We start from the raw sequence: 23,839 nt of genomic DNA, 5'->3' as shown, positions 1-23,839 counted from the left end.
TACATCTGGTGGGCAAAGCAAAAAAGCAAATTATGCAGTCTTTACTTATGCAGAATATTTTTCTCATGGTGTACACAGTAAATGAAATTATTTTTGTCAGCAAATCGGTAGAAGGTTGAAGTTGTTCAACTGAATCCCAGCCAGTAGTTTCTCCACTTACAATAGTTGCTATCAAAAATGCGTACTTCCAGAAAGGAACTAATTGAGGGTAATTTTACTGTGAGATGCTGAAACTTAGCTAAGTGTTGTAGTTGGTTTACTGAATTTAGCTGGCTGAGAAAACTGGATTCTAAGAAAGTTGAATCTGAAGATATTTAAGTAGGAGGAAATGGGAGGAAGTCAACTAAAATCCATCATTATACAAGGAAAATGACAAATTTAAGAAACTGTAAATAAGATAGAGAAAGCAGAAAGCATTTGTTTCTTTGGGAAAGCCCAGTGAAATAATTAAGAATCTGTCAGAGGTGCAATGTTAAAATGTTATAACAGGAAGGCTGAACTTGGAGGTAGGTAAATAAGAGTATTTTGCCACAGGATTCTTTGCAGCTTTAGCTGTGTAGTTTGTAAACTCGCAAAAAGCCCCACTCAAATACTTTCTCAGCTTCTGTGATGGGTTTTCAGAGTTTGCACTGAATCCCATGGCAAAGTTACTAAACTGTACCTGTGTTGTCTAATTCAGAACTAACGAGCAAGACTACAGGGCTGCAGCTAGCGCATGACAGATGTAGCCAAAGACTGACTGGTTGGTTAACGCTTGCTGAGAGAAAATAAGGAAAGGAATACTATTCAGTACAAGCAAATATGGGACAAGAACTTAAGAATGCTTTAAACATATTGCAGGGTGGAAGTGTGGAGAAGACCATGGGGCATTCTTGAGAAAGTGACTTACATGGCTTCAATAGAAATTAAATGTTTGAATAGTTTCTTGGGCGTGAAAAATATTACGTGTTACGAAAGAGTAGATAGAAGAAGTGTTTTAAGTATTTAGAATATCTCAGCTGGTTCAAATGAATTGGCTTTTGGAAAACTAAATAATGGGTTTGTTGCTTCACAGAGGCTTTTCATTGAAGTATACCTGACAAAATTGACATCAGTGAGGAAATATATTTGTGTTGTTAGTAAAAGTCTTTATTAAATGTCTCATGACTGTATAAGTCCAAAGATTCAAAACAATTTTGGAGCCATTTACATGATGTGGAATCCATCTTGTGATGAGAGTATCTACGTGTTGAGGACTGAACTGAGAAAAAGGTTTTGGACTAAAATTTCAAGAAAACAAGGTTTTGGCTTCCTAAAAAATTTAATGTTATTCATTAAAAATACAAATTAGGATCTGAGATCCCAGTCAACTCAAGAATGTATGTGAGTGTTTTGTGATATATTTAGCACAGTGAGAATGCTATAAATCAACAATATGCCATCATGTTTTGGGTTTTGAGAGACTGTTGTATATCCTGTACATCTAATTTTTGAGGTTGCTGAAACTATATACTTCATATTGTGGAGTAGCTCTGAAGCAAGGTAAGATGGATACATCAGTTCTTTAGATACAGGGGCTATGCATTGCAAAAATAAACAGTTTATGGTTTTCCTAGTAAAGCATTTCTGCTAGAGGTCAATATGAGGTGGCATAAATTATAGACAAATTTAAGTTCCCAGAGTGTCTGACACAGTGCATAGCATGGCTTGGCACGGGGGAACACGACTTCTGAGGCTTTATCTGAAGTTATGTTGTGCTGCGAACCATATAATTATTTAACAACAACAACAAAAAAATACTCAAAGTAAACAGGGCTTATTTAACTCAGCATGATTTTCATCTGTGTAGTGTATGTTTTAGCACGTTTGGACATTCAAAAAATTACCAGAAAAGCATGATTGGTTAAGAGTTTTTTCCTTGCACTGTTTAGATTTCTTGCCATCTTAAATACCCTGGGGGACAGGGATGCTGAAAAAATTTGAAGGCATTAGTGAAGCTTGAATGTTGTTGAAGCTTGGAGAGATCTTCTGCATTGCAGAAGAACAGAATCTGTTTTCATTTTAAGATGGCACAGATATACATTTTGTAAATCTTACTTTATTCTGGATGGTCATTTAGTAAACAAACTAATAAATATAAGCAACTCAGTATAACTCAATGAGGGAAAGTTATGAGAAGGCCCTGCTTTTGGAAATGGTCATTAGCGTTCTTTCGTAGTGTATTGCGGAAGAATTCAGATAATTGTTAGTACCGTATCTAGAATTTAATAGAATAAAGTTAATAAAGCAGTATATAATTTTGAAAAGGAAAACTGAGTAACAAGGGCAGTGAAGTTAAGCAAGCTCAAAGCAAAAGAAGGAGTACAGGTAAAATTCCTAAAGAACCCTCGTTGGTCAATCACCTTCAAAAATTTGAACAAAATGAAAAAACCACTAAACTATATAGCTTCTCCTTAAAGTCAGGTGGTAGAATCTGGTAAAGCGAAGTTTCAAGGCAGTAAGACTACTGCAGAATGGGCAGAGGTTCCAGTCTTCAGGCATGCAGGGAGGAGGAAGGGGGTGTGTGTGGGGGGGTTAGCGGTTGGTGTTCCTGACATGTGCCAGTATCTGTGCTTGTCTAAGGTTTGAACAAACAAACTATTTAGAGATGAGAATTTGAAAATCAGCTGGGTTGATTTGTTTTAAAATATTCCGTCCTGCTGCAGCAGTGTTTCTTTAACCTCTTGAAAGTGTGATGGTTTTCCCACTAACTTTGAGCACCCCCTGTCCTTCAGCTGTTCCTCACCAAGGCCTGGGGAGGAGAAAGGAGAAAGGCATGGCCTCCCTCAGGCAAGTTCTGTCTGCAGCCACTCTCCTGCCCAGAAGCTACTGAGCTGTTGCCAACCCTCCAAGCTGGCTTACCAGCTCCCTGGTAGTGTAAACGCTTGCAGCCAGTGATCCCTGATCGTTGTCCCTCCATTCCCTTGGAGGAGCTGGTGCTGCTGCTGATGGCTGAAATACATCTACTGGTGGTGCTTTCTGCCTCTTTTGGGGGTGGTGGTCCCCAGCGTGAGCAGCTCTGCTTCACCAGTCTGATGGTGGTGCCATCAGCCTGTCCAATGTTTGTACTGCAGCATTCACCACCAGCTGTGGCTGGCTGGTTACCACTGGGTAGATAAAACAAAATTACATTTGAAAAATTACTCTTATGTTCGTTCTACTTCCAAGACAAAGGCACTGGCAAGAGGAGCGTCAAAGCTGCTAATTCATTACCTTCTTACCGATTGCGCCAGGGGAAGGCAAAGGAGGAACAAACTTCTGTGTGGACATTCCCTATTCCATACCAAGGTTCCTGCCTGCCCAGGCTAAGGGAAAAATACCTCTGGGTTGGTTTCCCCCTGCTTAACATTTCACTAGTCAGTTACTGCTTTCTGTGGAGATAAAGTGTGTGCGTGCATGTGTGTGTGTAGGAACAAAACCAGTGTGGTGGATGGAAATAAATCTATACACTTCATGAAGCTGTTAAGTCTCTGCTGTGCCAGTGGAATTGAATTCACCCCAAGACTTGATGTGTGCTGTGAACAAGATGGAAAACAGGCTTAATCCTTGAAGGGCACCACACACAAGTTCCTCTGCAGGAGTGTGAAAACGGTCTATTTGCAGGAGCTTCGCAGTTGGTGGGCTACAGTCTTTTGCTGCAAAATGCGACACCTTCTTACCGTTACCTTAGTGATAGGCTTGTACTTCCAAATCTAGCAACTGCAGTTCCCAATATAGCCTGCTGAAGGCTTGTCCATGTGATGTTGCCTTGTCTCCTGGCTTTCCTACATCTTTAACAACCACCCTGAAGCATCTAAATGTTCATGGAGAAAAAGTGGAAGAGAGGAAGAAGGAAAAGAAGATGTGAGAAGGGTGCTTCTTGTTTAGTGCAGATCAGTGCCTACCTGCATATGTCCTGAATGAAAAGCTGGAGTGTGGGGGTGGGACTAGCTTATAAAAACAAATACTTTTAAATTTCTCCCTGCAGAAACTAAGGCTCTCATGGTGCTATTTTGCTGCTCGGATAAGTGAATGTATGTTACAGCTCTTCTGTAATGACAAGGGGTTTCTAAGTAAAGTCCAAGTGTAGGTGTATATATGTATTTAATATGCTGAGTCAAAATGATCCAAGTACTGCGCTGCTAAATAATAAGCTAGTGCTTGATGGATGATTCTGCTGGGGGGTAGGGTACGGACATGACATTTATCACCGTCTGTTATTGGAGAAACTTAACAGAGGGAGAGCAGATCACATTAAGAGGCTTGGAATGAAGAAAACGGGAATAATTCAGAATTTCATTTGTGAAATCCCTTTTACAATAAGGAGGGTTTGTGCTGAAAGTCACATTATCCTTTTACAGGTCTCCTTCCTCCTGAGGGAATTTAACTATAGAGATGAGACAAGGAGGTGTTCTCTAGAAGCATTCAGTCATGGAATTATATTAAATCATCAAACTGCCAAAAAGCTTTTTAGCGTCATGCTCAATTATAATTAGAGGTGATTAAGAAGCTTAAATATGTCACAGGCTGAAGAAAAAGTAATGCTAAAAGTAAGAATGGCAGCCCAGACAAATTCCTGGTTTAAAAATTCATGCTAGAATGGATGTCATTTGGCCAGTCAAAAATTTGTATTAAAATATGAGAAAGACACACAGCTGCTGGTGATACTCATTTTTTAGAATGCAGAGCTTTCTGTAATAAGGATGGTAGGCAATGAGCATTGCAAAAACATGGGGAATTAGATATGGAAGAACACTTAAGAGATTGTTTCAAATTACCAAAGCCAACAGTTACATGAAATGTGTGTAAAAGTGTTTTTCTTTTTCTAGAGACTTAATACCTATAGTTGCTGCTCTGGAGTATAATCAGTGGTTTACAAAGCTGTCCTCCAAGGATCTGAAATTAGTAAGTAATAAGTTGAAACAGTATACCTGCTCCTACCAGGCTGTGCTGTGTTTTAGAGGATGCTATTACAGTTTTCAAGGTGAACTCTTACAGGCAAGTGCAACTGGGCAATCTATTGAATTTTTTTTTCTCCTTAATCATATCAGGAAAATGTGAACTGTTGGATAGTTAATTCATGCCACAGAAACACTGCTGAGAGTCAGGTCTTGTCAAAATTTCAAGTGAATGAAGTTTGAAGACTTTATTGGGCTATAGGAGTAGCCCATAAAACTACTTTGTTAGGTGTTGCTAGCTCCCTCAAACAATATTGGGTGACTGAATAGGAAAGTAAAGCATCCAGAAATCTCAGTTGCTTTTTGGAGGTGGAAAGTAAATATCATGATTCTGTTTTTTTCTCACATATAAAGCAGGTTTTTTCTCTTAATTTTCACTGCAACTTGATGGATTTTTTCCCCCAGTTGTCTGAAGCTAACCCTGTGTAGTTATACGTAGTGATGTGACATTGATATTCTTCCACATCAGTTTTCTTTCTGAAAGGGGGAAAATCTAAACAAGTTGGACTACTGAAGAAAGGGCCAAGAAATTCAATAGTCAGGTGACTTTTTAAAATATATCAAAGTACATTATTTCTTCTAAACGTGAAAGTTCATAGTCACAGGTGGAGTTAGTGGTTTGAGAAACTGCTTTTACACTTACATCCAGAAGCTTTTGTCCTTAAAAATGAACAGTGAGTCTCATCTTGCTTAAACTGATGCAGTTTCATTGATCTGAAAATGCTCTTACTGCGTTCCTAAACTATCATTTTCCATGAAAATTCAGTAGAAGTTAGCTTATGTGATTTTTGGCAGAAGAGTAGGCAAAACCTCTTCTTTCTTGCTGGGACATCTTATTTGAAATTATGCACGGAATGAAGCTGGGGGTATGTTTAATCCTGTTGTAGTTTGCTGTTAAAATCACCATTGTGAAAAGGTACAATGCAATGAATCAGTTTCTGCTTCAATGAAATTATATAGTTTGCTTAGTTAGAAGACTGGCCAGTGTAGTTTGCTTAGAACAAGAACTGGCCATATTATCTGTCTGAGATATTTTTATGTGAAAGGTTTTTTTGAATTCTTAGCAACTTTTCTATAGAAAGCAAGTAAAGTTTGTCAACCTTGAAAATGCACCAATTCCTTAAAAACAGACAAACCAACCAAAAAACTTAATCTAAACATAACAGATTCCATTTTCAGTTAAAAACACCAGGAAAACATAAATTGTAAATCTGTGCCACAGGAACACTGCTGAGGGTCAGTATGAGGTCAGACATATCCGGAGGCCACTGAATGCTTTGTGCTTCATGAGTCTCACTCTGACATTGTGTTTGATAGATGGTATCCATAGTGTTTTTATAGTACATGCATGAAACTTTCCACCTGCAATCACACTGCTGTAGAAGTATTGTGATAATATTCTGAATTATTGAAATATGGAAGGCAAGGATAGAATTGTGAAGGTGGCTGAGTTGACAATCTTTAGAAGAAATTGTCACCTTTACTGTGTAAAGGATTAATAAGATTTTATGTGTGTGGCAAATGAGGTTTTTTCTTTTTATGAGATACAATTCCTTTAAAATTTTAGAAATCCTAGAAAATGTCAGACTATTATTAGAAACATGCATGTCCCAGGTATTAATGTCACATTGTTTTTAAAGGCAGATAACAGAATAGTTTCAGCACTTCATGATCATAACTGAAATTTCACTTTGGACTTCACATGAATGTTGGTTAGTGCTTGCTGTGGGGAAAAAAAAAAAAGGGGCAAATCCAGAACCAAAATAAAAGATTATAATAAAAGGTGATGAGGTACAGAGTTCACTGTATGGCTTTTGAATCATTAAGGTTTTATCTCGCTATTTGAATGAGCACAACAAACAAACTCTTTTGTTACCATGTTTTGTTCATGGTACTTGCAAATGTTCATGCAAGTTCTAGAATCCAACAACAGTAAGATCGTGAGATGGGATTTAATTCTGTGTAGGTTAGGAGGCTTCATACTGAAATACACTGACCCTTAAGCACTAGTCCTTAGCAGTCTTTGGAGGACCTGTAGCTAGAATGCTTTTGCCCTTGAGTTTTGTTTTTGGTTTTTTTTTTTATCTGCCTTATAACATCTTTGTGTTTAGTTGTCATTCCTGGTCAGGCTTTATTCTCCTTTGCACACTTTCTTCTGAATGATTAGTATGCATATGAACAAAATTTCTTTAAAAATTAAGTGAGCATATTTTCTGAATCACAGGGTTTGGGTTTTTTACTATCATTATAAAAATTCTGCCCCCTATGATTAGGTGGCCTGCTTCACAGATTACTTGCTTTTAGTCTGCCTCTTGCTTCCCTGACTCTTTTCCAGAAGTTCTCTGTTGCCATCTGACTCTCTCTCAGGGGTGTTCCTGGTATTCTTACTTACTATTTATGTATGACAAATAGCTGATCATGGCCTGGATCCCTTTACGATGTACAGCTTATAACTCAGTAACTGTCTGTTCCATGTTTGTGTTCTTTAACACTGTTCTGTCTTTTCTGTGACAGTCCACTGATGTCTGTGAGCAGATACTGCGAGTGGTGAGTAGGTCCAATCGATTGGAAGAACTGGTATTAGAGAATGCCGGGCTTAGAACGTAAGTAATTCCTTTGAAATGTTTTAGTTACTGCTTACTCCCAGCAAAAAGGATGTGTGATGTGTATTAGCCAGAATAAGCATTAAAAAAACCTCATGCTCAATGTCTACCTTGTTCTGAGGAGCCTGTATTCACGAACTTGTCATCAGGTTTTTCGGGGGTTCCTTATGTCCAAGAAATCCATTTAAACTGATGGTTTTTAACATTCTGTCTGGAGAGCTGGGTTAAGTGGAGCAAAATGGATCGGATAAGGGCATAAGCCCTAAATCAACTCACACTGTTCCTCTCCAAATACGGTTGCTGATAGAAGTATGAATACCTTTTTGTCATTTTAAAAAGTGTTTGAGATTTTGTTAAAAGAAGCATATTATTCCATCTCACATGATAGATTATAGTTTTGTTCACAAGAGAACTGGTTTTATCTTATTGTGGATTACAATTAGCAACTTTTTTAAAGCAAGAAAGTAGATAATTAAGTTTAATGCCTTGCTATAGCCTTAAAAGAAAGGTACATAAAGGTAAGCCATACAATTTAATCCTTGCATAAGTTTTAAATACAGTAAGTTGTAGTTACTAGATATTTGCTTTTTTTCCCTTCACAGGAAATAGAAGCAAAGTTCAAGGTACAAACTAGATCAGTTGCAAGTATTTGTAGCTTGTTTTAATGTTAGAGTAGCGTCCAAGACCATGGAGACAAGATAAAGTCTAGTGCTAATGAGTTTTTATGTTAATGAAAAAAAAGCAGTGGAGAATTGGGAGAAGCACAACACTAAACTGAGTTAAAAATAAAGAAGAGAAACAAGCACAGGGAAAATATTTGGTGTACTTTATGTTGTCTCCTCTTCTGCTCTTTGGGTCTTTTTCCCCTTTTTAAAATGGTTTTTGCATTGAAATACCTTTAAAAGAAAATTGCTTAAATGACACAGGAAACTTGAGGTGGAGTTAGGAATTACACCCAAACTTTTCTGTTCACTAGTGTATTGCTGTTAATATCTGTCATTTCAGATATAAGCACCTGATTTTAATCTTGTTTTTCTTGTGGTATATGCCATGAAATCCAGTGATAATCATGAATATTAAAAGATATATTGACTACCTTTGCACATTGGCTACCTTAACTTATCACAGTTGAATTAACTGGTTTTGGTTCTAATGGGACTTGACAGATAACGAACCTGTGACTTCGATTTTCTTGTCTCCATCTACATGCCTTGGTGTGTATCTGCTCCGGTCAGCATTGTCTGTCTGTTTTCGTCAAGGACGCATTTGTCAGTTTTGCCAGTTATCATATCTGCTTGCTAGGAGGAAATCCTGTTGTTACTGGGTATCTTCACTTCACATAGCTTATAGACCAGTCATTTTTAATGAGCTGTGACAGACTGCCAGACCAGGGTTAAGGAAGAGCTACCAAGAGCAGTGCTTTGAGAAATAACCTGAGCAGCTGCAAGAGCATATTTCCTTCTGCAGCAGAGTCAGTTTAGGACTATTCTATTCTTTTCTACCTCCAGCCACTCATTTCTGTGATTTAGTTTGGGACATGGTGCCATAAACACTTGTCACCCTCCCAGCTGATGAGACAGCAAACTACTGTGCGGTAGTAGTTATAAGGACCCAGGACTAGGGAAGTGTGGACTTGATGTTGGGGAAAACAGCTTGTCAGCTGAAACTCCCTGTCTGATAAGTGTACCAGTTTAGATGCTCTTTAAAATTTTATCCCCATTGCCATTTCTTTAACAGATGTAAAGGGTGCAGTCTAGATTATTTTGGATGGCTTTAATGCATAAAGCAAGCACTAATGTTTTGGTAAGTGTTAGGATGCTAACTAGGGTTAGTGATACCCAGATTTCAGGGAAAGGAGAGTAGTTCAGGGCGATCTGAACAAATGAGCTTGAAAAGAGAGTTACATCCCTGAGGTGTCTTAGAGGAATGGAGCAATATGTGATAACCAGAATAATCATTTCCATGAAACTGCAAGATGGATTCTTCAGTCTCCAAAGGCCTGTTTGCAGGAGCTGGTGAAAATGATCTATTTGTTGTGCTTATGTGCTCTCTGAAAGCTGGCAGGCAGAATGTTCCTATCATCTCCCACACCATCCTCTGCAGCCCTGTTCCAAAGGGAATGGCCAGCTATGACAGAGGGGTAACAACAGAGGTGCCTGATGCTGGTACCCGAAGGGCCTTTGACAGTGATGTTGCATCCTATCTTCCCCAGCTGGATGGGCTCTGAATGTCCTTAGACCTAATAGTGTTAGTTCCTCCTACACACGTTCTCTTTTTCTCCATTACAGGGATGTTGTCTAGACAGATCTTGAGGAATTGTTTTGTTTGTCTTGAAATTTCCAGACCTGTGGTGTTCTTACACTTGGTGAAATATCCTTACTCTGTCATATGTATAGTTGAATTGAGTCTTTTTTGGGCTTTACCTCCAAGCCTAAATGTCCACAGTTCAGGCAAGCATGACTGTGTAATGCATACAGAGTAAGTTTGATGATTTGTAGAAAGTGTCAGACTTATATTGCATGCTCTGTTCGTGAAGTGTGCAGCCATAAAAAGTAATAAGTTTTAGAACTTGAAGCAAAAAGTGGATAAAGGAGGGGAAGGGGTATTGCCTAGTGAGCAGAGCCCAGGTGCCTCCATTTATGGTAGAGGCTGCACAGGGAGTAGGGAAATTGTATTATTTTTTTCCAAAATGAGCCTTGGAGCCCCATGCACCCTACATAGTTAATCCAGTGGTTTCTGGTGGCGGTCGATTTACTGTGCCTTTGCTAAGTAGTTCACACACACCCCAGTTGTCCAAAAAGTTCTGGTAATCCTGCCTGTATTGGTATCAAAAGCTGGAGCAAAGTTCATAAGCAAGCCTGGAGGTGTAGGCAGAATACTTTAATGACAAGAATCTGTTAGGGATAAAGGAAGAGGAGGAAACTCTCCATGAAGAACTCCTCCTTTTTGTTTGTTTTTTATCTCAAAACCTCATTCTTCTTGGATGGACATAAGGAGCTTGATTCAGTTGCCTAAGCACAGGCATCTAGTGCTATTTGAAATGCTGGAGGGTATCCAGAGAGTGTTGGCAAATGTAACTGAGGGCCTACAGGAGATATGTAGTCTTCTGCAGCAGCAGCTGGTAACAAAGCAGGATACCCTGAGGCCTGTCATGTGGCAGAGATTCAAGTCCAGAATTTCTTTTTGTTGAGTATTTGTATTCACATGCTGCTTGTATTTTAGGAAAAGAATAAGCTTTTCCTAAAGGCAGCTCACTGTCATGCGTTTGCAGTGCTGGAACCTGTTCTAGCCCTGGGAGTCTGTTTAAGGACATGGGGTTTCAAAGGGAAACTAAACTTCCCTGGAACATCTCTGCACTCCTTGCAACAACAGATAACCAAAAGCTATTGAAGCTATTGCTGTCCAGTCTCCACTCTGTTCCAGATACTGGAAGAGGATGCTACCTCCACTGCAGTTCTCAGCACACAGACTGGTCTACTAGTTTTACGGTAGGCAGGATCTGTCCCAAGGAAAGAGGGCAGTGTTAATTATCACTCTTCTGGCAATGTAGCTGGTAGCTCTCCACTACTGGCCTACAGGAGGTAAGATAATGTACTTCAAGGCAGAGAAAGAAGGAAACTCAAGGCATATTTTTGATTTCTACCTCAGTGTCTAACTTAGGTGAAGTAAGAACATTGAAATTATAGTCTCAGTTTAACAAAAGCACACAGTAGGGCTAGTCCCTTAATACATGAAAGCTTCCCAGTAGGTACGGGGACAGGTTTGAGGATTTGTTTTAGAGCTGATAATAGCCAACAGCCTTCAGACTTAATGCAAGGAACATGTTTCCACCAGAGTCTGACAGTGTGGTTGTGTAGGAAAACCTAAGATAGCTTTGAATTTAGTGCTGTGGGCGGTGGTAGTCCAGCTGCAGCAAAACGCTGTCAGATGGGGCAGCATTCCCTTGCCTCTTAAGTGGATATGGAACAGAGGTAGGTCATGCTACTACAGCTACCTACCATAGTTGGTTGAAGTTAGTTCAAAGCTCTCTGTGCTACCTGGCCTGGCTGTTGTGAGCATTATAGAACCGATATACCATTGTTTCTCTTGGGGCACATTGGTAGGACTGTGGTCAGCCGGTTATGTACTTTGATGCTTCTCACTGTAAAATGAAGCAAGCAAAGAGCAGTTCATCAGTGTGCCACTGTTCTTTGAGAGCGCTCTTCCTGCTCTTTTACAAGGCCAGAAATACTCCTTGTTTGTTGACCTTCTGGATATGCTGCAAAGCCCATCTGTTTGAGTGACTATTGGTAAAGAGCTGCTGCAATTGAGGGGGTTGGCTTGAGAGCGAAGGAGGCAGTTGATGTATATATCCCACTCATGCGTGGCATGGAGGAGATGGAAGGTGTGCTTGAGTTTTCAGTTATTCTGTGTAACTCCTATTTTATATCTTCAGATCTTTATCAAAAGCAATTTGAGCTTTGATTGAGTGCCCTTCAGTCTCTCAGGTCACAGAATAAACACATAATAAAATAACCTGCTTTGAAAGATAGCAAATTAGCCAGATAAGCATTGTTTAGAACTGTGAAGAATCGGTTACTTCTCTGGGGTAGGATAGGCCACTTCTGGCTAGTAATCCCTTGATGCTTTTAAGCCTCTGAATGTACTGTTGATAGAGGAGATAACAGGATTCTTTCTCCCTCTCTTTTCTTTTCTTGCAGAGATTTTGCACAGAAACTAGCCAGTGCCCTAGCCCATAATCCCAACTCAGGACTCCATACGATCAACCTTGCTAGCAATCCACTTGAAGATAGAGGTACTGTAACATTTGTATTTTTCTCTTTCTACAAATGTAATAGGATTACTGCTGCTCCATTCAGCTTTGCCTGAATAATAGGTTATTGTTCTGTATGTAATGCTTTTGTATCTGTTGTTCACAAATGACTGAGAATCGCTATTCTTTTTTGATTTATACATATCCATTAGCTTGTTGAGAAATATTTAAATGTCTTAAACCAACCATGGATCTCATTAGATTTCATTACATTTTCATAGAGGTTTCTTTTAAAGGAAGATAGAACACAGTGACTGTTTAGGACTAGAGACTAAATAAAGTGGTGTGCACGTTTAAAGGCAATGTAATCAGTTGAAAGATAAAGCATGAGGAAACTTTGTTGCTTGGATTATATTTTTTCCTGATGCTTTTGTGTTTTTATTTCAGCCATAATTCCATATTTATTTTCAGTACTGAAACTATTTCTTTTTTCAGCTTTGTGCTAGTCCATTGTGTTGCCAGTACTTGGCGATGTTCAGCAATACTGGCATAACTAGCATCCTTATGGAGCAAAGCGCTGTTGGCTCCACAAGATAGAAAATCAAGCTGAACAGCTCAGCTTTTCTCAGACTAGGCACTGCTAGGCATGATTTCAGTACATATCAAGTCATTCCCCTCCCTTGTCTACTGTCTTTTCACCCAAGAGGCATTTATTTTTAAAATAAGGTTACATTCTTTCAGTCTGAAGTTGACCCTTCACCACTGCCCCTGTGAGATTTCCATTTGCTTCACTTAATACATTCCAGGCACACAGCGTTCTGGGATCAGACTATTTTGTGCTTCTGTTGGGACAGAAGAAAAATAAGAATTTTATACAGTGAACCTTTTCTTGTTTTATTTGATTTGTTTTGGGGAAATTTTCCAGTCTCTTTGCTGTCATGATTCAATATGGAAAAACTGTTCATTTTGATTACAACCTGATTGACTCAGAATGTTGTTAACACAGAGTTTTGTAGGTGTCTCTCCTTTCTTGCTGATTCAGTGAGAAAAAAAAGATGGAAAGCGTTTTTATCCTTTCCTCTTTTGTACGCCTCTTCCTTTTGACTAGAAACAAGTATGAAAATATTTTTGTTTTTAACCTATTCAGAGTGTTTTTTTATTTAAAATTGTTCACATGAATTGCTTTAATTCTCTGATTACCTCTTGCATGCTGATTAGAGCTTGCCCTCCTTAAGAATCCGTATCATGTGAAAGCCAGTGTTTTGCTGAAGAACATTATTATTACAGTGTGCTGTAGACCTGACTGCGTTGTACAAAAATTTCTGTTGTAAGCTGGAAAAAAGGCTGTTACGTCGTTGATTCTGTTTTTGAAGAAATGTATTTAGATTGTGATATATGAACGTTTTTTTTTTAAAAGGAACTAATTTTTATCTTGAAAGCAAGACAAATGACCAAACATTGGTAGATATTCTACAGTGCAGGGGTGGTTGTTTTTTTCTTTTTTTTTTTTAAAGCATATCAGTGTGGGTACTTTCTTTGCAACAAACGTGTAGATTCAAACCATTTTGCAGTATCCACATACAAGATACAAATGAAATGCAGGAACTACAACTTGGAAAAATTATTAGGGCTTTTTCATTATCTCAGTCTCTCTTATCACATATGCAATTAAGGTTTGACCTTGTAATTACAGAATTAAAAAGAAATTAACTATAATTGCAATGTGCAAATATTGCAGCTTTTCAGTTTAAGAAAGATTTACGTGTTCTGTGATCTGATATTCACTGAGTGCAAGGTAGATTTGACTTTATTAAACTGAAGGGGCAGCAAACATTTCACAAGTAAAAAGCTGGCATAATGGATATTCATGTAAACATACAGATTTCAGAAAATCTCTCTTGAAAAATCACCTGCAGGAGCTGGAAGTTCAACCAGATTATTTTGCAGTTACAAGGGAAATAACACAGAGTTGTGTGAATTATGGGGAAGAACATACCGTTGTGCCTTGTTTGAACAAAGAAACACCCTAAGCTATAGTATATTATTGAGTACCAATAATTAAAGACATCATATGATTACATTAATGTAACTGTCTGTATTCCAGTAACATGGGAAGTGTGTTTAGTTTAAGGCATAGAACCTGGCTTCAGTTCAAATACAAAGCAGTGTTTATATGAAGTGATTTACACTGAGACTAGTCTCTTAATCTGTGATTGACTTCCCTTTACGGTACTGTCAATATTTGTGAGACTAACACCTGGAAAGTTTATTATAAATCATGGCTTTAAAATCTAGCCATGCTAAAGTAATGAGAGTTTTGCTTTTGGCTCTACTAGGATCAAAATTTAATCTCATATTTTGTTGAAAGTAATGCAAAACAAACGTACTGAAGCCTACAGATACTCAAATTCAACTGTGTGCCTGGCTGTGGTTTAACTCTACTTCTGCCATTAGAGCTCTCATCTTTGTTATGAAGCTAGCAAAAATAGTGGTTTAAAGAGTGTTCAGGGGCCAGAAGCACTTTTCTGCACCTCTTTCCTGTATTTTATAACTGGGTGGTCCTTAACCTCCAGTGCTGGTAGAATGTTAAAATTGTTAAGCTTGGCTAGAGTGATAAGTGGTGTAGAGATGGTTAACTAAAGACAAAGATGGAGAGGTAAAATTATTTGCTGCATGTCTTATTCAAAATGCTTCACAGCAAAAATTACATTTGTGATATCCTTAATGATTCTGATTGTACTCTTTTTTTCTCCTCTCTTCCCAGCATAACTCTACCTTGATTTTGAAAGTATATGTTGTGACTAAACCAGCTTAACAAATGTGGACAGTCAGCTACAGAATATAAATTCTGAGGCCAGCTTAAGATAGATTGAGCCTCCTACTTCAGAGGAGCTAAAAAAATTTTTTTTAAAATAGTAGAGCTATGAAAGGAAATCCTATTAACATGACTTGATTCATTCTTGCTTGAAGTTGATGAAGACATCCAGTTACCATTGTGCTATGCAATAAACAATGTCAAGGCATCATGGGTCTAATATTTTGGCAGTATAAATAAAATACGGTATGCTGTTTTGAGCTGCACAGACATTGCACCTATCACCAGCATACAGAACATGCTTTTACAGAGAACATTAAAAAAACCCCTACAACAATATCTGCAGGGTAGCTGCTCTTTCATTATCAGTGAGGTAAAACATGATAAAAGTGGAGTAAACATATGTATGTGACATACTAGTGGTCTGTTTCATGCCTGCAGGAGAAGGGTATCAGCTTTTTCATTTATTGTATTTTGAATCAGCTAAAAGGCTTTACCCCCTTTCTCTTTGCCCTTTTCTCTCTGAGTGAGTTCCTGTAGAGGACTGTATTTCACACCTCAGGTTAAGCCTGGAGTTTCTGTGTTGATTTATTCCTCTAATAAATATTTCATGGATTGGTTCCATTGTTATTTAGGTTGTGCCCTCTTAATCAAAATTCAATCTTTTGCTTAAATGGGGGGATTAAATTTATGGAGTGTGGAACTTGGATACACTGAGAAAGGGCTTTAATGGAAATTTCCTCCTCTGTGTTGGATTTGTGCTGAGGTAGTCCAGTCTGTGTCAGCGTCTCAATGGGTTTTTACTGTTTGGGATTGCAAGCGGTTGTTTCCAAGCCTGTGTCCTGGCTGGTAACCTACAGGTTACTGTAAGGGAAATAAGTGGCCATTATGACTCGGTGGAGGTTTCAGGCTCGTAGGGTTTACCTCAGAAAAAGAGGGCAGTGTTAGCTAATGTGAGTGTCTCTTTTGCCTTGACAGCCCTTCCTTTTAAAAGAAAGTAAAAATAGTTTGAAGTTTCACATGAAGTACCATTGTTGGATTTTATTTTGTGGTTGGGTTTTTTATGTTGGGTTTTTTTTGGCTGAACCATAAAGCTTCCAGATTTTCCAAGTGCTAACCATTTGACATGTGTAATATCTTCTCTTTGACTCCTTCTCAAAACTGTGTGTGTATTATATAGTTTTTAAGCTAATTAAGGTGGCTCACTGATTGTTAACAACAAAATTCCCTATCTGTTCAGTGGTTAGCAAAGATTGGGATCTTGACTACGACAGTAATTTCAAAGATTTATGATCATAAAAAGACAGAGTCATTTTGGGTCCACCCTCACAGTGAGTGCAGTTCCTCCTGTAGTTCCACCAGTGCAGTTTGCCCCTGGTGTGATTGCTGGGAAAACCTGAGATCACACAGTTAACCTGAAAATGTCCATTTTCTCTTTGCTTCCTCAACAGGTGTGTCATCTTTGAGCATCCAGTTCGCCAAACTTCCAAAGGGACTGAAACATTTAAACTTATCTAAAACCTCCTTGTCACCTAAAGGTAAGTTTTATAAGTATGCCTCTTTTTCTGTTCTAAAAGTTTCAGACATCCGTCCTAATAATACCTTTTGTTACCAGATTATAAAGTAATTAATTCTATAAATTATTTACATGTGTATTCTCAACAGCACAACTGGTTTTTTGCAGTCCTGAGTTGCTGAACAGTGGCCAGGGTTCAGTGTCCCCTTCAGCCCTTTGAAAAACTCTTACTCACTTCTGTAAGCTTTGGGCTTAAACCTGTATTGTAAAGAAAGATTGAATTTAGAATTAGCATAAATGATACGTTTCATATATGGTTCAAAAAGATGTCTGAAGCAAAAATGTGTAGAGAACTTCCCAAATGTTTTGCATGCAATTATTTTGTGAAACCAAGTGCTGTGGCAATGACTGTAAAGTGGTTTGCTCTCTGTATTATAATTTAAAAATTTCAGATCTGATATCATAATTGAAAAGTGTGTATATTTTAAATGTATGTATATTTTAAATACATATTTTAAAAGCAATAACACTACTGAAACATAAGTCAGACACTTTCAGGATTTTTTGCGTTGCTGTTTTACAAATAATAGATGCAGTGACCTCTTAAACAGATTGTACAAATCCAGGGTCTCCTGTATAGAACATGAGTGTTAAAAATAGAAAAAATGTACTGACATTATTGCAGCTTTTTCTCAGATGTTGATGACCTGGAAAAGATGAGTGAGTTAAGGTCTGTGAAGGACATTAGTTGATGACAGATAGGAGCTGTACTCTTTTATCCTTTTAATTATTGCTCTGTGAAGTGCAGATTCTGTGTTCTCCTAAGCTTTAAGGGTTGACCTGGGGGAATATGAGTGGGGAGAAGGGTTTTTTGTTGTTTTTTTACGAGTGTCTGTAGCTCATGTTATGCTTAAGTAAATAGTAAACCCTAAACTGAATTTATACAACCATAGTTTTCATTAAAAAGGTTTCATTAAACTCTGGGGTTGTTTTTTCCACTGCTAACTCCATTTTTGGTAACAAGCAATTGATCAAAAATCTTGACTAACCTTACATGTACTTTTGAAATTAGATGTTCATGAATTTGACAGAAATTCATGCAGTTGTGGTATGTTCATTCATCTTGTGCTTTTCTTCATGTGATTTGAATGATTTCAGCAAGTGCTTGTGATTGTTGACTCGAGAACGCTCTAGCTATGCTTCCGTCTTCGTAAGGAATAAATGCCAGCTTGATGGAGTTCATCAAAAACTCTTGTCAGTAAAAATGAATTCTGAGATTATGAAAAGAATTCAGAAAGGTTTTAACACACTTTTTTGAAAGCAATCTTTAAACAAAAGCTGAAAATATTTTCCAGTATGTCTAATACTGACCTCATGTGAATCCTAGTCCAGACTGCGTTGCAATAACTATGTATTCTCCAGAGAGTTTGACTATGAATATTGTCCCATGGCAGCTCCTCAGTGTTCCTCAAAAAAAGTACATGCGATGTCTTAAAATTGGAATTCTTATAACCTTCTGGACCTGAAGAAACCTGGCTTCACCTCTTCGGTTGTCTGCAAGGCTGTCTGGCTTAGCCAGTTTTCCTTTAGCTTAAGAAGACGGTACTGAAATGGTTTTAACTTGGGAGGCTATTTTTGAACTTTTAATATTTTCTGTGTGGATCTTGGATTCAGCAGACTCCAAGGTGCATGTTTTTTTTTTCCCCCAGCCTGTCTTTTTCTTCTTTTTTATTTTTGAGCTTTCAGTTTCAGAAAATCTGTACAATCCCTTACTGGTTTTGACCTTATTTAAAAAGCACTTTCTATTCAAGATAAGTTTCTAAGATTGAGAAGTGAAGTTCAGGTGGTAACATCTGAGCTGATCTTTCTTCAAATATTGTATCTCAAAGTTCCCGAGAGCTATTAACACTCTGAGCCTCCTGAGAGCAGTAAAAGAGCATAAAAGATTGTCTGCAAATGAGATGACTGTTAGAGTATAGCATGAAGTAGGTGAAGTTCAAACAGAAATTTATTGACTTGAAGATTCTGGTTAAATGGAAAATTCTAGTATACTCATTCAAAGGGCTTTTTTTTCTGAGCCCGAGCCAAAGGCTAATTAAAAAATCCCTCATTCACATTGTTTGCCTTCACTGATGTGGCTGATTTTGAGCAGTTGGCCCATTTTAAACATGAAACAAACAGTAACATTATGGATTGTTTGATAGCTCCTCTTGTCTCCCAAACTCAGACACTGGTCCTGAAATTCCCAGAATTGATTCTTGGTAATATATGCTGAACTGTTGACAATACATTACGTTCATTTCTACTTGTTGTGTTTGCTTATAAATGCTGTTGAGAAGACTCACTAAAATGAATCTGGAGTTATAAGCTCTAGTGGTTAAATAAAGCTTTTAGATCTTCCAGAGTTTCAAAAAGTATTCATTTGCAGTTTACCTTTATAGATAGGGTGTGGATTCAACAATGCAATGTTAAGATAAAAGAAAAGTTACACCGAAGGGAAAAGTTTTGAGACTTGGCAAAGATGTCACTGTGCTTTGATTCTTTTCCGTATCAAAAGCTTCCTGAAACCAAGAGCCATACTACTAACATGGGAGACTTTCTTAATGTTTGGAAGCTTGGAAAACTAAAGTACTGACTTGGGGTATTTTGGTCTCCAGCGGCTTGCTAGCTGCTTCCTCCACATCTTTGCTGGTAAATCCATCTAGTAATAGTTTTTAAGTGAAGAATGGATGTGTTCCATCCATTGAATGCCAGTCCATTTTCACTGATCAGTAGCTTTCAGAAATTGCCCAATATTGTGTAGTAGATCAAAACACCTGCCTGCTTCATAGTATTGGCCAGGCACTTACAAAAAAACCATACTGCATCTGCTAAAGGACACCGTGATCTTTATGTCTGTAAGAAATACATGGATAGTGCCTGAAATGCAGCAATAGCCATCTACAATAAATAAAGAACTTGGTGATAAGCTACAGAGCCCTCAGACGAAAGTTAGATTTGAAGGAGTTAGAATTAGCTATGTCCTAATTTGTATTTGGAGAAGCTGAAGAATTTTGGAGGAAGAAAGTTCTGACTGGTTTGTTCCCAATGTGAGCTTTTTAATTTTAATGCGAAAAATATGTATTTGTTCTGATCAGGAACTGAGCATCTTTATGCGTCTCTTGATGTTTTAATTAACTATTTTTCTGAAATTACAGGCAAATACGCTAAGAGAAATATTTTTAATTTCCAGGTCTTGTCGGTGGCTTTTGAAGTTCTGGCAATTATAATTGTTAATGTACTTGGTCTTTCACAGATACTTTCATCTACTTCCACAGATACTGTTATCTAAATACTGTTGTTTGCAGGAAGACACTGACTTAACATTATGGAGTAAACTCTGTTTTAAAAATCTGTTTCAAAATGGGATTGCACAGTTAAAGCCACCATAGGCTTGGCAAAAGAATTCATTCCCGGATCTGGGACTTCTAACACACTGTGATTCCATCAGGGCAACTGGTGGAGTGTGGTCCAGGCAAAACCAGGCCTGCTGTGGCAGGGAAGGTCTCATATCTGCCTGGTGATCTGTGTTCCTCTGCCGCAGTACAGTGATGGTAACAGGAGGTCATTAAACATTTGTGTATGTCTGTGTTCACTGAAGTTGCACGCTTGCAGGGTCTGGACCAGTTTTGTCTAGAGTTGACTAATTTGAGTACTGACATGTTTTTTTGGCAGGGGTGAATAGCCTTTCCCAGTCACTGAGTGCCAACTCACTGATTGCGAACACGCTCGTCTATCTTGACCTCTCAGGGAACGCTCTCCGTGGTGATGATCTCTCAGTAAGCACTTTCCTCTCATTTGGGAGTTAATGAATAGATGTTTTAATTAATTGTTAAGAGAAAGACAAAGCCATTTTGTTTAGATCCTTTTTTGCCTTTATTTCAGTACAGTTCTAGTAGTGAGAGAAAATAACATTTTGATCTCTACTCCTCAGTATATAGTCAGAGAATTAAGTTTCCCCACGCTACTAAATAAATACACATAATTTTAGTTCATGCTTTTAGTTCTTGACTTCTGCTGATAAATGAGAGAACTGCAAGTGTGACACTTGTTTCAGTGGACTTACCATGCTCCCTGAGTTCTGTCTGAAAGTAACCAAAACACAATTTAAAAAACTTATCCTCTTTTTAGTGATTACAATTTTTTCATTGGATGGTTGGAAACAAATTATTTCTTTTGACTTGGAAAGACTTAATTTCTGGTTTTCAATATTTTTGTTTGTATAAATAAATCTGTGCACCTCCCTGACACATGTTGTTGAAGCTCGTGATTCTTTGAGGAATGTAATTATTTTTTAAATTCCTTTGTTCAGTTTATCAGTTGACATAGAGGTGTGCAGTTCTATTTTCTCCATAACAAAATCCACTCAGTTCTTAATTTGTATGTATTTACTTTTTGACTGTTACATCCGTATTTCTCTCTCACATCAAAAGTTGGGTGCATGTAAGTGTCAGGTTTTGAATTCTTTAAGTGCTGAGCATCTGAAATACGCAACACTAGTGTCACCCAGTCTTATCACTTAAAGTGCAGTCAGACATGTCTCTGACTTTTTCACAAATCTTACTAGTTTGTTTCCTCAACACATTCAAAGAACTAGTCTTTTTAGACACAGGAGGTGAAAGTATCAGTGGGACAAGAGGATTTAAAAGGTAGCAAACAAATAGTTAAATGTAAATAAAGACAGTGAATTACTCTTTAAGAGAGAATAACATAGCAAATAATTGAAAAACAAAAAGTAAAATGAAATGTACGGCTTTGGTAGGCAATGCTTAAAGAAATCTGTTGTCTATCTACAATATTTTAAGGGACATAAATACAAAAAGTGGGGCTTTTCTTGGCCTGTCAGAAAGAGAGAGATGGTTCAAAGAGAGTATTAATACCAAGATCTCTTAATCTGTGGAACAGGAGTAAGGAAATCCTGTTATTTAGCCATTAAAATAAACCCTAGGAAAGCACAGGGATTTTTAAAGCATTGACCTTTCTTGCACTGTAGATATAGGGACTAAATGACCTAATTTTTAGAAAGATGGATCTATTTTAGAAACGTTGAATGTGCTCTGTTTGGCTGGATTTCATGTGGAGCTGAGCATTCCATGTTTCTGTGAATTAGGTCATCCTTTTATCTTTCTGTGTTGTTCTCTGAGACTACAAAAAAGCCCAAAATAAAACAGTGTATAGTAAGAAGTTTTACATACACTAACATTTACATGACATATCCTATGCAGTACTGAAACCATCAATATTAAAATTGTGTTACCTGTTCTATATTCTCCCTTAAATCTTTTAACGCACTGTTGGTATTAAGAAGTAACCATGGGCTTCAACACAAATTAGTTGCTTCCCTCATGCTTAAAGGGGCTGGCTTAAATTTACAAACTAATTAGCCTTTCTGAAATGTTACAGCAATCTGAGTGACATTCCATGGTATTTCTAACTAAATTAATTATCATTTGCTGTGAAAGTGATTTGCAAGATAACTCAAGACTTATGCATTAAGAGTAATGTTTGGTAAATGGAGTCTGAGCACCATTTTTTCCCCTGTTACTTTAAAATATGATAGCCTTCAAAAGTAAAACAGGTTGTATTGATTAGGTGAAGTTTCAGACACAAGTCTTGTACTGCAATTTTATAATAAAAGCCTAAAATGTAATGAGAAGTAGCGTTCTAGTAATTGGTGTCATAATATCAAAATTAACATGGGTAATTTTTTTTTCCATTAATTGTAGAGCCTGTACAACTTTTTGGCCCAGCCAAATGCCCTTGTTCATCTGGATTTATCCAACACAGAGTGTGCGCTAGATATGGTAAAAATGTTTTTTGTGGCGATTCAGATACCAAGGAAATGTTCCTCACTTTCTATCCCTAGGTACTTTTCTGGGTTAATATAAAATAAAATCAATCTTCTTTGTTTTAAACTAGGTATGTGGAGCCCTCCTTCGTGGATGTCTTCAGCATCTAGCTGTCCTTAGCCTCTCTAGGACTCTTTTTTCTCACAGGTACAGTTTAAATGTCATTACTCTCAAATCCTGCAATCTTTTGTTTTATAATCTCTTGCTCTCATGTTGCACCTTTCTTAAGAAGAAATCTAAGACTTTATAAAAGACTTGGAAGTCACAGTGCTCTATGAAATAAGTATTATTTATTACGGGCAAAATATTTTCTTTCCCTTTTCGATATTCGCTAGATGGCTGTAAATTAAGCTGCCTTGCCTAATACATTTTTTCTGATACTGATGCACCAGAAAGTCTTGTGTCTTCTGTCTCTAGGAGGCATAACATCAGGCTTTGAAGTCTGACTGACTTGACTCCTCTTCAAATTATTTTTTTAAAGTTTGTGGTTTTCATTATTTGATGATGGTTACAAATGCTTTTTCCTTTTTTTGCCCTTTTCTGGGAGGGAGTCCCTTTGAAAGTCTTAGAGACTGAACACTAACTTTGTAGAATACTTGCACTGTAGGAAATATTACCTTCTATTTTCTTCAAATCAGTGTCTTGGGTTCATATCAGAGATGATAGCTAATTGGGGGTAAGCTACTTCAGCACTGAGTAATTATTTCTAGTGGTGAAAAGGCGACTTCAGAGGTCTTTTTAATGTCCTGTGTGGTGATCTGCTCGTAAGATATAAGTATGTTCACTATTAACCAGACCTAAATGATCATTCTTTGTAGTTCACTAAACAGAAGCTAGATAGTAACGTCTTCTGTGCAGCAGTGCAATGCTGAGGATTGTTTGTTGAATCAACATTTTGATGACATTATATTTCTAAGCTAATTGAGAGCCACTGATTACAGAGCTGCTGAAAGTAGATCAAATTAAACATGTAAAAGATCATTACAATTCTGATGGCTTGCATTCACTATTGGAATGAGGAATGTCTAGATGCTACTTCTTAATGAATTTGTTTACTTACAGAAAAGGAAAAGAAGTCCCTCCCTCCTTCAAACAGTTTTTCAGCAGCTCACTTGCTTTGATGCAGATTAATCTTTCGGGAACTAAACTCCCTCCTGAGCCTCTAAAGTAAGAATTTCATTTCATTTTGTCCTGTTGCCTAAAACCTAGTTTGCATTGTTACTATGTGAGTGCCTCATAAAAGAAATGAAGGGGAAAGGATTTTGCCTTTTTTTCCCTATTGTGTACATTATTGATGTTGCAAGAGTGA

General features: G+C 37.7%; 1 protein-coding gene across 6 annotated transcripts in view; it reads left to right on the top strand.

Annotated features, from left to right (window-relative positions):
• Nucleotides 1–23,839, top strand: part of CARMIL1 (capping protein regulator and myosin 1 linker 1) — a 196,000-nt gene that overhangs the window by 89,158 nt on the left and 83,003 nt on the right. For all 6 annotated transcript variants that reach the window (XM_074876828.1, XM_074876838.1, XM_074876808.1 and 3 more), the window contains exons 9-16: nucleotides 4,827–4,902; nucleotides 7,470–7,558; nucleotides 12,259–12,353; nucleotides 16,578–16,664; nucleotides 20,357–20,460; nucleotides 22,408–22,485; nucleotides 22,601–22,677; nucleotides 23,593–23,697. In XM_074876828.1, the coding sequence (XP_074732929.1) occupies nucleotides 4,827–4,902; nucleotides 7,470–7,558; nucleotides 12,259–12,353; nucleotides 16,578–16,664; nucleotides 20,357–20,460; nucleotides 22,408–22,485; nucleotides 22,601–22,677; nucleotides 23,593–23,697 (711 nt within the window). The remainder of the gene's footprint in view (nucleotides 1–4,826; nucleotides 4,903–7,469; nucleotides 7,559–12,258; nucleotides 12,354–16,577; nucleotides 16,665–20,356; nucleotides 20,461–22,407; nucleotides 22,486–22,600; nucleotides 22,678–23,592; nucleotides 23,698–23,839) is intronic.

This window comes from Strix uralensis, chromosome 1 (genome assembly GCF_047716275.1).
Source record: "Strix uralensis isolate ZFMK-TIS-50842 chromosome 1, bStrUra1, whole genome shotgun sequence".
In the NCBI taxonomy this organism is placed as follows: domain Eukaryota; kingdom Metazoa; phylum Chordata; class Aves; order Strigiformes; family Strigidae; genus Strix; species Strix uralensis.
The sequence above is the reverse complement of the archived record's forward strand: the minus strand, read 5'-3'. Positions and strand labels throughout refer to the sequence as shown.